General features: G+C 42.6%; 2 protein-coding genes across 2 annotated transcripts in view; one reads left to right on the top strand and one right to left on the bottom strand.

Moving 5' to 3' along the window:
- Window positions 1-964: 964 nt before the first annotated feature.
- LOC115782576 (uncharacterized) lies at window positions 965-5,407 on the top strand. Its single transcript, XM_030732819.1, has 7 exons — window positions 965-1,022; window positions 1,792-2,145; window positions 2,354-2,500; window positions 2,834-2,935; window positions 3,984-4,018; window positions 4,100-4,255; window positions 4,906-5,407. Exons 1-7 carry the CDS (start codon window positions 989-991, stop codon window positions 5,074-5,076), a joined length of 999 nt encoding a protein of 332 aa, XP_030588679.1. The 5' UTR covers window positions 965-988; the 3' UTR covers window positions 5,077-5,407.
- A 1,175-nt stretch (window positions 5,408-6,582) lies between these two features.
- Window positions 6,583-13,454, bottom strand: part of cables2b (Cdk5 and Abl enzyme substrate 2b) — a 60,557-nt gene continuing 53,685 nt past the window's right edge. Inside the window, exon 10 of the mRNA XM_030733911.1 lies at window positions 6,583-11,308. Coding sequence (XP_030589771.1) covers window positions 11,162-11,308 — 147 coding nt within the window. The 3' untranslated portion in view covers window positions 6,583-11,161. The remainder of the gene's footprint in view (window positions 11,309-13,454) is intronic.

Raw genomic sequence — 13,454 nt, 5'->3', positions numbered from 1 at the left:
TGAGAACGTGAGAAAGACTGGAGCAGCAGGCCAAACACTCAGGTAGTGAACACAAATCTTCTTTATTGAATTTACACTGAAGCTTCATTATTGAATGTTTTGTATTCAAAGGTTTCATAATGTCAACATTAACTTTACATGTTTATGTTTTGTTGTTCTCAGAGTTACAGGATTTTTAACAAACCGTCTTCTGCAGTGAAACACAAACTGTCCTCCAGTTTAACAACTACACATCCTACTGTAGCTACAACCAGACACTGCAGCAGGCTGCAAGTATTCAAGGTTGGCTTCATGACACAAAGAAGATTTACTTTTGTTACAAATTAATCTAATGCAGCACATCATTAATGTTCTTTCTCACCTCTACTGGATCATTAAATTAAAGTGAACCATGAATATTTCCATAGATTTACATCATGTGATGTCACGGCTGACTCAGTTAAGCTGCTGCGTGGCTTCTCTGTGCTGATAAAAGTCAGACAAGAACAAACACAATACAACAAACAGATGAATTTAACATAGAAATCCTTCAAAATATGAAAAGAATGAATCAAAAGGAAAGATGAACACTGAGTACAAATTTCTCTTCACAGCATCACAGTTTCAGACTGAAAACCAGAGATTCAAGTTATGAAAACTGGAAGATGATGCTGCAAACTAAACAAATGTATTTAAAGGGATGACTCAGGAGAATATGGAGAGATTTTAGGGTTTGTTTGATTTCATAATCAGTTTGTTAAAGAGCTCAGGTTGTTATTTCTGTGTGTGAAATTGTTACTTGGTACATAAAAGTTGCAGCAAACTGAAACGCTTGTGTGTTATAATTATTTTCACTCATACTGAGTTCCTCCTGAACCAGTGGGGGTGGGTGGGTGGGTGTGTGGGTGTGGGTGTGTGTGTTTGAAGGCGTGACCTCAGCATTAAGAGAAGTTCCTGGTTTGCAAGTGAAGAAGGAAGAGAAGCAGCATTAAACCATCAGAGCCTTGAGATGAAACACACTTTGTTCTGCTTCATCTTCCTCAGTGAGTAAATTCTCTTCTTCTTTCTGTCACTTTCTCTGTTCTAAGTGTTGTTTGTCTCCACTTTCTTTCATTTGTAGGTCATCAGTTACTTTTACAGCTTTCTTCTTTGTTTCTTCGTCATCTCAAACTCATTATTGGTTTCTGTGGTTACGGTCAGTTCGGAAATGAGTCACTCAAACATGCAGATTATTGAAAGCATAAAATAACTCCTCAAAATATAAACCTGTGAGGAATTTAAATGTTTACACAAATATTTTTCTTTTTCACAACAGTTTGATCCCCAGAAATAACCTTTCTAAATATTATTGTACATTCAGTCTGCAATCAAATATTTTCTCTATCTTTATAGCAGCAGTAGCAGCAGTAGTAGTAGTAGTAGTAGTAGTAGTAGTAGTAGTAGTCATCGTAGAGCTGCTGAAACAACACTCAGAGTTTTGGTGACAAACTGAAAACTTTGGATGTTTAGCAGCTCGTCTAAAACACTCATTTCACACAAACACAAAAAGCTGCTGCTGCTGCTGCTGCTGCTGCTGCTGCTGATGATGATGATGATGATGTCATCAAATCTAATTTTTGTAGCTTTTCCACAAACTTTCCCCTCTGACTCTTCCTCAGCACATGCTTTGTGTTTGTGTATCAAACAGGAAGTTTGTAAAGTCAAATAAAAGGAAAAATGAAGTTAACTGAACTACTGTGATCAATGAAAGTTAATAATCATCTGTCTTTGATTTATAGGAAGCTAGTAACTACTGATTGTTCATCCTTTCAGCAGCACTTCAGGATGGAAACACTGGTTTGGTCAATGCAGAAATTCTCACCAGTAGAGCAGTGGAAGGAGGAAACATCACAGTTGGATGCAGGTTTTATTTCTCTGGAGAGAGGAAGCTGTTCTGTAAGGAAAAATGTGAAGATGGAGGCATTCTTGTAGAAACATCTGCTGATGCAGCTCAGAGCGGCAGATACAACATCAGATATGAAAAAAACTCAGACATTAGATCAGATCACATTCTGTATGTGAGCATCACACAGCTGAAAAAGTCTGACTCAGGATGGTACAGGTGCTCTTTGGACAGAAGTTGGAGGCCAGATTCAAACTTTGATTTTGAGATCATTGTCACAGAAGGTGAGTTTCTACTAACAACCATGTTTGTCTTTGAAGGTGTGACAGAAGCTTCAGCTCTCAAAGGCAGCTGCTTTTCTTTCAATCACCTACAGATGTTATATTTAGCTGAAAAATAAAGTTGAATCAGTTCCACCCCATAACCACATCAGTCACATACAAACTGCTTCAAGTGGGGTTATTATGACTCTGATTGTTTCACTGTTCACAGCTCCAACCACTAAAACACCAACCGTGACTCTGAGACCTTTTTCAGCTTCAGGATTTCTCTCTCCAGCCTCCACACCACCACCAACACTGAGTGGAAGCTCAGGTTCAGGAAGCTCCACACCTCCATCAGCCTCCGCTGGACGTTCAGGTTCATTATATGTTTTGTGTGCAGATTTGTATGTGATGTTGGTCCATTAATGTCTGTGGAAGAAGCACTCTGATCTTTTAGTGAAGTAAAAGAGAAAAATGGTGCAGAAATGTGTAGAAATCAGTAAAAGTCCAAAAGTATTGGAATTAAAATAGAATTAAAGTAGAAACAGTAAAAGTCTCAGAATACACTTTTGGATTTTACTGTAATCTGTCTCATCAATATTTATTCAGATCTATCTGGATAATCTGGTACTTTGTTGCTAAATGAACCTCGAGGCTGCATGTTTGCTCTGTGTGAGTGAAATTAATGTTCTGTGTTAAACTCCTGCAGACATGCTGCTGTATGTGGGTCTGACTCTGCTCGTTATGATCAGCGTCAATTTAGCAGCTTTGCTGATTTTCTACAAGAAGAGAAGGACCACTAAACCCAGAGGTGAGGCAACAGGAAACACACACACACACACACACACACACACACACCATCATCACACTGATGCACATTCATTTCCTGCAGACTAACCTTCCTTACAGAAACCTGGTTACAGCAGGATGAATATGTTAGTTTAAATGAATCAACACCCCCGAGTCGCAGTAACTGTCAGAATGCTCGAAGCACAGGTCGAGGAGGAGGAGTAGCAGCAATCTTCTATTCCAGCTTATTAATTCATCACAGACCCAGACAAAGTTTTAATTCTTCTGAAACTCTGACTCTTAGTCTTTTCCACCCTAACTGGAAAATTCAAAAACCTGTTTTATTTGTTATTATCTATCGTCCACCTGGTCCTTACTCAGAGTTTCTGTCTGATTTCTCAGACTTTTTATCTGATTTAGTGCTCAGTTCAGATAAAATAATTATCGTGGGTGATTTTAACATCCATGTAGATGCTGAAAATGACAGCCTCAACACTGCATTTAATCTATTATTGGATTCACTTGTATGTATAATATACTGCACTGTTTCATGTATTGTTGAAATACACAAAGTCAAATAGAAAAAAATTGATTTTTTTTTCTGCCATAATATTCCAGCCTTTGTACAACAGCATTAACTCTGCCTCATTTACCACAATGAAAGTGTGTCTACATCATGGTAACATCAGATAATCTCAGACAGCCTCTGGTGGAGCTGCTGTGAAAACAGTGTTACTCAGCTGATGGTGAAGATAACTGAGACACAGTCACACTTGGCTGTGCTCTAAAATAATCATTCAAAAATAAATTTTTTTAATAGCATATAACACACAGGAAAACACGGCACCAGGACACAGTTTCTCTGTCACAGCTTAGCATGGACTGCTCACAGTGTCCCAATTTGCATGAATGAAGTCAGCTGTGACATTCCCGTCACACTGAACTGAAAGTTCAGCCTGTTTGTAACCATCAGATGTTCATTTATGACACAACAGAAGCTGGTTGTAGCAGGTTTGATTGATATGATTCATTTATTTATTTGTTTATGGCCTGACCTGCATGTTTTTCAGGACCTCCTGTGGAAACTGAGTCTGCAGACAGAGAGGTGAGGGTCAGGAAATGTGAACACATGAGCTTCATCATTGTTCGCTTTGTATCTGTCAGCTGTTTTGTTCTCCTCCTGCAGGACAACAGGTTGTATGAAGAGATCAGAGAGTGTGACATACCAAGCCGTTCACCTCCTGTTGAAGTGTCTTCAGTTTACGCCACGGCCAAAGACCCAAAACCAGGTGGAGGTGAAAGCATGAGCCTCTACAGCCTCGTCACCTCTCCTCAGAACAAAGTAAGTATTAGCATATATGTTGATTCTGATCTTTCAAAACTTGAGATTTATCTCCATTGCATCTCTTCCTGTCAGCCAGCAGTGATGCTCAGTGCTGAACAACTCTGTGGTTCCATTTTATTAGGTACAGCTAGTTAAAAACAGTACAAAGATGAATCCTTTTTCATGAATGTTATAATGTTCACTTGTTGTTAAAAAAGTATTTTGAAAGATGATAATTCAACTTCATGATGACTTCAGAGGCTTTATAGTCATTTTTTGCGTTAGTACAGCAGGTATTTCTATTATTTTGTTCAAACCTTTTTAATCAGACGACTGAGTTTTTAATGTTTTTGCTTTTTTTTCCAGATTTCATCCACAAAATCTGGGTTTTTGCACTTTATATGTACAAGATCATTTATTTAATGATATCATAATCATTAAATAAATGTCACATGTACATGTATGGAGAAAAATAACACAAATAAATAAAATAAAAGGACAAACATTAACCAGAGGAGCCTATAGAGAATCTATAGAGCTCATCTTGGAAGAGTGATTATGTTTGCATTCACATCTCAGTTCTGTTTGCAAAATCTGCCAGACAGGCTTTAAAAAAATGACATCATAGTTTTAGGAGTCTAAAGTTTGATCTCACCTTTTTGTGTCAGGTTGAAGAAAACTCAGGTGATCTCAGTCACTCTGAGGTGGATTTTTCCCACATTCCTGCCACCTGCAGCGCCCCCTGTGATAATGCAACTGATGTCATCTACTCCGTGGCTCAGGTGGACCACAGCAGAGCGGCTTCACCTCCTCTGTACTCTACTGTTACCTCAGCATGAATCACATCAGTACTTAACCTTCACTCTCAGAGGCAAAAAGCTCAATACAAATGATACAAAAGCTTATTTTTCTGTTTTTTGACATATTTATAACTTACATGTGCAGTCGGATATTTTAGTGACAGTGTGCAGTTTTTGGTTAATATTAAAAAATATTATATTAAAAAAAGTGTTTTCTGTGCAGTTCACTCTGTTAATGTGATCATTCAGACATCTCCATCAGTGTTTATTATGAATGATTAGTCAAAGCTCAAAGCCTCAGTGAACACTGTGATATGAAACCACCTGCCAACACAAACTGAATTCCTGAGTAGCCATCCTCTGGCTTTGTTCACCATAAAGATTCTTATTTATGTTCTTCACTGACAGACAGTAAATGAATGCACTGAAAAAAGAAGCAGTGAGCCATGAAATCTGACATATGTGTTCTTTACTCTTCAAGGATGTGCAGCACGATATTCATATTCCTGCATGTTTAGTACCCTTTGTTCACTTTGGCTCTATTTATCTGAAGTGGAGAATAAACGACATGGAGGATTTCAGGCTGCTAATGCTATAATATATGCTAATGAGATGCAGACTCTTTCTCATGTCTGATTGGCTCAGCCTAATCATGTGGTCATATTGTGCTGTGTAATTGGCTTTACCTACTTGGCCTTATTGACTGAAATGGAGAAAGTGGGGATTCCCCAAATCTACTAACTGACATCACTGAACAGCTGACAGCAGCTGATGGTGAGAAACTGGATAAACAGCTGCTCTGTTTACAGTAACATCTGTTCAAGGCTGCCGCCTGATTGATCAGCCTCTGATTGGCTGATCAATGTCTAACATGTTATGGATGACTCATCATTGAGTAATATTAAAGCCATACCTACAGTTCAGCAATATTGCTCAAATGTAAACACCATGGTGGCCTGTTATACATAATGCATTGATATCAGCTGATTATGTGGTATAGCTGCATTATGTAGTAATAGTGCAGTATAGGATGTGGTTACCAAGAAGTGATAATCTCAGAATATAAATCCCTTACAGCAAGCTTAAAACTGTTTTGATGAGTATTATTAATATTTAAAGCAAATTTTCTGCTGGAATTTGTATATCTTCACTAATCCAGGGGTGACTAAAAGTTTAGGGCAGCGTCTCCAAATGAGGCCAGAATAGTTTTGCAGAAGGTAATCAGACGTCTGCTGAAGTGTTTCCTGTTATGAAATGTTATCCTGACTCTACATTTAATTTACATTCTCATTAATCCTGGGAGGATCCCATCACTGATCGCTCTCATTTTCTTTCCTAAGTTAAGTTTAGATGTTTTTACAGTGGACTGCAAAAACCTTCCCTTCCAGAAACCTATTGTTTAAATATTGTAACTGTAACAAACCAACATTCACTTTATTCCCAACCTGACTGTTTGGACACACAGTGTGTTTTCAGGATGACAAAGAGTGAAGTGATGCAGTAATTTACACATTTTTAATGAAAATAAACATGAACATTGGCAGTTTTGACAGTGTACGGTCTTTATCGTTTACAAAATATTTCATAAATACACACATTTCCTTCACTTGTGCAGTGGAAGTATTCGAGCTCAGCTTCCTCATACAAAACATTTACTTTTGTTGCAAATTAATTTGATGCAACGTGTCCTTAACCAGCTTTGCCTTTTTTATTTCAACTGTACTGGATCATTAAATGCATTTTATACAAAAGTAGCAACAAAAAAAATATTATTTAAATCAGGCGATGCCCCGACTGCAACGCTGCCAAACTGCTGTGTGGCTCGTCAGTGTCGTTGAAAACAAATTAAGAAGTAAACGTGTAAAAACAATAACTGTACACAGGAGACAAACACGGTAAATATTTCCTTTTACATCACTGCATCCTCAAAGAAGAAGAATATAATAATAAACACTCGATACAACAAACTCAATACAACATGTGACTGTGAGGTTTAAATAAAGTGACACACAGAGGAGGAGGAGGAGAAGGATGAAGGGGAGCTGACAGAATAAAAGCTGCATAGAGTCAATATCACAAATCTCTAATGTAGAGAAGATGATTTTGGAAGATGGTGAGTTTCTACTCTCAGTCTGAACTTTAGTCAGCTGAAGTGTTTGAACACGTTTCTGACTTTATCGGTCCTGCTGTTTACCGCAGAGCTTCCCTTCCTGTTATTAGGAAACAGTTTAAATATACGACTCTGCTCTGAAGTGACTCAGTGCAAATCGCTGAGGGTGGATTTTTCTTCACCGTCTGTCAGAGCAGGAGAGGAAAGTTTCCTCTGAAGCCGGAACAGGAAAGTTTCTTAAAGCAAAGTTCTGCACAGACCTCAGATAACATCCTAAACACGTCTTTAACAGAGCAGTCTGATGTCTGATTGATTTATCAGCTGATGATTTTATGTTTCTGTTGGTCAACATGTTGCTGGTTGAACTCACTGACTTTGTGTAGTTTGTCACAGTGAGCATCAGATCTGTTACATGGTAGTCTAAGTTTAATGCGGTGGATTGAAATATAAAATGGAAAAAGCCCAAAGCCTGATTTCAAAATAAGCATCAGGATTATTAAACAGGCTCATGGGACTCTTTCAGGTCAGCTCTCCTGCTCTGACATCCACAAAACTCAAGTCTGCGACCACACGAGGGAAAATCAGATCAGTGGAAGAACGTGGACGTAAAATCTGAGGACCAACAATCACGTTTCCAACAATCATCTGCTGAGAAACAACAAAGAGGAGATATGATCCTTCATCCAGAGGATTATCAGCAATAAATTAATTTCAGACAGTTTTCAAATATACAACATTACAATAAGTTACTTTACATGTAGAAAAATATTATATACCCTTGGTACTTAGTGATAAAATAAAGTTTGAGGACTAAAAGGCAAAGTGCAAAAATAACTGAGGCTCAACAGGAAGTGTTTGTGCAACGTCCATCATCAAAGGCTAGAAAAGGAAAATACCCACATGAAGCACTCTACTATAAATCTTTACCACAGTCACAGACTTCCTGCTGGAGGCCTCAGTTTGGTTAAACAGCCATCCCTTTATGATACAATGAACACAGAAACGTTGAGTGAAATGAGTTCTAAGGTAGTTTATGAGCACAAAGGTTTCTCAGCAGCTGTGATGGTCCTTAATAGTGCAGGAGAAAAATGAGGAAGTCCGCAGGAACAGCGAGTTCCTTCTGTTAACGTGTTTAACAAGACGTTCGTGTTTCAGTGTCCAAAAATATCAGAGGTGCGTCAGGCGCTAAAAATTTAAATGTTAGGTGTTAAAGAGCTGCAACTAAAGATAATCATGCAGTCTGTAAAGTGTCAGAATCTGTAATGTGACGGCAAATTCTGATGTTCATTCTGCAGCCTGCAGGCTTACTCAGTGCTTCATCTTAGAAAGTGTGCAGCGAAGAGAGGCGGAGAAGGGCCGCCTGCACCACAGCCATGCACCGCACATCTCACCCACAGAGACACCCTGGTGCAACATTTTGTTCCTGTTTAAAGTTCACTTTATACATGAACCCGGTCAGTCTGGTCTGCAGTTGTGTTGCTGCTCCTTTCAGTTAATGCAGCTCATGAACTAAAGAGAGAACCTGGTTTCCTTTCTGGGACGACCTAAAAGGGAAAAGGTTGTATTCCAAAAGTCGGAACTAAAGAGGGCCGCATTCCTCAGAGTGAGACCTTAGCAATCTAGCTGGAGAAGGAAAGCCATTTTCCTGGATGTCACAGCTGTTGTTTCGCTGCAGCAGAGAGCATCACACCAGTGTTTTAGAGGGCTCTGTGTACTAACACCAACCTCCATCACAGCTGTGTTCAAAGGGACCCCTGCATCTCTGTCGACAGCATGAAATCAGGGCAGAAGTCAAAATACAGAAAACAGGTAAATACACCAATCAGGCATAACTTTATGACCTCCTGCCTAATAAAAGAGCCCCGTCAAGGCATGGACTCCACTAGAGCCCTGAGGGTGTGCTGTGGCATCCGTTACCAAGATGTTAGTAACAGATCCTGAGAGGCTGGGGCCTCCATGGATCAGACTTGTTTGTCCAGCACATCCAACAGATGTTCAATTGGATTAAGATCTGGGAATTTGGAGGCCAAGTCAACACCTCCAAGATGTTGTTGTGCTGCTCAAACATTCCTGAAAAGGTGCACACGGTCTGCAGCAATGCTTAGGTAGGTGGTACATATCACAGTAACATCCATGTGGAGGGGAGGACCCAGGGTTTCCCAGCAGAACATTGCCCAAAGCGTCACACTACCTCTGCCGGTTTGCCTTCTTCCCACAGTGGTGCCAGGTGTTCCCCAGGTAAGTGACACACACACACACACACACACACACACACACACACACACACACACACACACACACACACACACACACACACACACACACACACACACACACACACACACACACAAAACCATCCACATGATGTAAAGAAAACATGACTCATCAGAGCAGCCCGCCGTCTTCCATCACTCTGTGATGCAGTTGTGCTCATGTTCCCATCGTTGGTGCTTTCGGTCGTGGATGGGTCAGCGTGACTGTCTGCAGCCGCATACACAACAAACTGCGATGTCCTGTGTATTCTGACACCTTCCTATCAGAGCATTCAAATTTTCAGCAGTTTGGGCTACAGTATCTCCTCTGTTGGATCGGTCCACACAGGCCAGCCTTCACTCTCCACGTGCATGATCCTGTCACTGGATCACCTCTGTTCCTTCCTTGGACCACTTTGTTAGATACTGACCCCTGCAGGCCGGGAACACCCGACAGGAACTGCAGGTTTTGTGATGCTCTGATGCAGTCGTCTTGGCCCGAGTCAAACTCACTACAATCCTTACACTGCCCATTGTTCCTGATTCTAACACATCGATTTTGAGGACAAAATGTTCACCTGCTCCCCGATATGTCCCACCCATTAACAGCACCATGATGAAGAGATAATCAGTGTTATTCACTTCACCTGTCAGTGGTCATAAAGTTATGCTTGATCGGTGTATAAAGTTGGTTTGAATCTCTACATCCAAGAGAAAAAAAAAAACAATGGGAAGATTGAATAGGAGAAAAAAACTGTTCTTTCAATTACACCCAACTTCAGGTGCCCTTAGGAAAGGCACTTAAACATCCAAATACACCCACAGGAGCTTCTGACAGCAGCAGGCTGCAGCTCAGTGAACAGGAAACTGGCTCATGCTTTGAAACGTCCTCAGAAAACCTGATCTGCACAAATTAAAGTGCAATTGAAGACACAGAGGAGAGAGTGGGAGAGGAAATGTCCTCAAAAAAAAAAAACAGGCTGATTGTTTAACAGCAGTCAGTCAGATGTTCAGGGTGAACTCAGGACTGCGTGAGGAAAAGTTCAGACTTCATGAAGTCTGAACACGAAGGATGAAAGCAAGAAGAAATCACAGAAACCAGTGGAACCGGTCTCCACAGCGCTGGAACAGAACTCATCGCCTTTCATGTCGGTCACAGCGTCCTCATAACTGTTGGTGTCTGTGCTACAGTTGCTGAAAACACTGTTTTTAAGCATAATAACTATGATTGTCTACTGCATGTGGCTGTCAGTGTTTCTAGTGATATTTCAAAAAAAAAAAAAATTTAAAAAAAGGAACTGAAAAGAGAGCTTAGAAAAAAGTCAGAACTCGAGTGTCTCTGAAATCAGGACCTGTGGTTAGTTTTTTTGGTTAGAAGGAAATTTCTCCTTACGTTTTTTTAAAACGTACATTTTTCTGCACAGTTTCAAATCCCACAGTAATGACGGCCTAAAGTATAAAAATAATGCTGGAGAAAAAAATGAATTTTGAGGGGCTGTGATCGATTTGACCTCCAGTGACTCAACCATCGGTCACAGCGTGTCATCACTTTGGTTCTTGATGGGGGGGTGAAGTTTCTCTGTCTCATCACAGTGTGGCTGAACTCTGACGTAGTGCACAGAGAGGAGGACGATTCCTGTGTGACCTCCGACCCTTTGAGCCAGGCATCACGAGGATCTGTCTACAGTGCTGGAGTTCAAATGCGTCGGGACCGCATACAGAGGCGGAGGAGTGTGCTGCAGTGCTGTTGAGCCAGGTGCTGCTATACCTGCTGCTGCTGCACCAGCCGTCTGTAATGAGGCATGACTTTGCTCTCTGGGAGGTAGAGCGCCATCTCCAGGGCAACCAGGATAGTGAACTCAAATGAAATGAGCTCCCTCCTGCTGATCCTGAAACGCTCCTCCAGCTTCTGCAGGAATGAGAGAAACCAGGAAGTGAGAGAGATTCAATGTTTTTGGAGAGCCTCGTTTAATTAAAAAAAAAAAATCACCTGTGAAATAGTGACTTTTTTATTATATTACACAATATAATATTAAAAGAAGCAGTATCGCTCACATTTCTATGCAGCCATTTCTTTTTAACTACAGTGATGCAAAAAGTATTTCCCCCTTCCATCCATCCATCCATCCATTCATCCATTCTCTTCCGCTTATCCGGGGCCGGGTCGTGGGGGCAGGAGCCTAAGCAGAGAAGCCCAGGCTTCCCTCTCCCCAGCCACTTCCTCCAGCTCATCCGGAGGGACCCCAAGGCGTTCCCAGGCCAGCCGAGAGATATAATCTCTCCAGCGTGTCCTGGGTCTACCATGGGGCCTCCTCCCGGTGGGACATGCCCGGAACACCTCACCTAAGAGGTGGCCAGGAAGCATCCTAATCAGATGCCCGAGCCTTTCGATGTGGTAGAGCAGCGGCTCTACTCTGAGCCCCTCCCGGATGGCCGCACTCCTCACCTTATCTCTAAGGGAGAGGCCAGCCACCCTTCGAAGGAAACTCATTTCTGCCGCTTGTATACGCGATCTTATTCTTTCGGTCACTACCCAAAGCTCGTGACCATAGGTGAGGGTAGGAACGTAGATCGACCGGTAAATCGAGAGCTTCGCTTTTACACTCAGCTCCCTCTTCACCACGACAGACCGGTGCAGCGTCCGCATCACTGCAGAAGCAGCCCCGATCCATCTGTCGATCTCCCGCTCCCTTCTCCCATCACTCGTGACCAAGACCCAGAGATACTTGAACTCCTCCACTTGGGGCAAAAACTCATTCCTAAGCCGGAGAGGGCACTCCACCCTTTTCCGTCTGAGGACCATGGCCTCAGACTTAGAAGTGCTGATTCTTATGCCGGCCGCTTCACACTCGGCTGCGAACCGTTCCACTGCGAGCTGGAGGCCACCCCCTGATGAAGCCAACAGGACCGCATCATCTGCAAAGAGCAGAGATGACACTCTGAGGCCACCAAGGAAGAAGCCTTCTGCCACCTGGCTACACCTAGAAATTCTGTCCATAAAAATTATGAACAGAATCTGTGACAAAGGGCAGCCCTGACGGAGTCCAACACCCACAGGAAACGAATCCGACTTATTACCGACTATACGGACCAAGCTCTCACTGCGGTTGTACAGAGATTGAATGGCCCGCAACAACGGGCCAGACACCCCATACTCCCGCAGGACCTCCCAAAGGATACCCCGAGGGACACGGTCGAATGCCTTCTCCAAGTCCACAAAGCACATGTAGAATGGTTGGGCAAACTCCCACACACACTCGAGAAGATAAAGAGCTGGTCCAGCGTTCCACAACCAGGACGAAAACCGCATTGTTCCTCCTGGATCCGAGGTTCGACTAACAGACGGACCCTCCGTTCCAGCACCCTGGCATAGACCTTACTGGGAAGACTGAGGAGTGTGATCCCCCGAAAGTTGGAGCACACCCTCCGGTCTCCCTTCTTAAAGATGGGGACCACCACCCCAGTCTGCCAATCCAATGGCACTGCCCCAGATCTCCACGCGATGTTGCAGAGGCGTGTCAACCAAGACAGCCCTACAACATCCAGAGCCTTCAGGAACTCAGGGCAAATCTTGTCCACCCCAGGGGCCCTACCACCAAGGAGTTGTTTAACTACCTCAGTGACCTCACCCCCAGTGATGTTCAAGTCATCTCCCCTGTCCCCAGACTCTGCTTCCACTACAGAAGGTGTGTCAGTGGGATTCAGGAGGTCCTCGAAGTATTCCTTCCACCGCCCGACTATAGCCTCAGTTGAAGTCAGCAGCACCCCACCCGCACTATAAACCGTGTGAGTGGAGCACTGCTTTCCCCTCCTGAGTCGCCTGACGGTTTGCCAGAATCGCTTCGATGCCGTCCGAAAGTCTTTTTCCATAGCCTCACCGAACTCCTCCCACACCCGAGTTTTTGCTTCGGCCACTGCCCGAGCTGCATTCCGCTTGGCCTGCCAATACCTGTCAGCTGCCTCCGGAGTCCCACAGGCTAACCAAGCCCGATAGGACTCTTTCTTCAGCTTGATGGTTCCCTTCACCTCCGGTAACCACCATCTGGTTCGGGGGT

The sequence above is a fragment of the Archocentrus centrarchus genome, chromosome 7 (assembly GCF_007364275.1).
Source record: "Archocentrus centrarchus isolate MPI-CPG fArcCen1 chromosome 7, fArcCen1, whole genome shotgun sequence".
Classification (NCBI taxonomy): Eukaryota; Metazoa; Chordata; class Actinopteri; order Cichliformes; family Cichlidae; genus Archocentrus; species Archocentrus centrarchus.
Note: the sequence above shows the minus strand (reverse complement) of the source record. Positions and strands in the feature narration are given on the sequence as shown.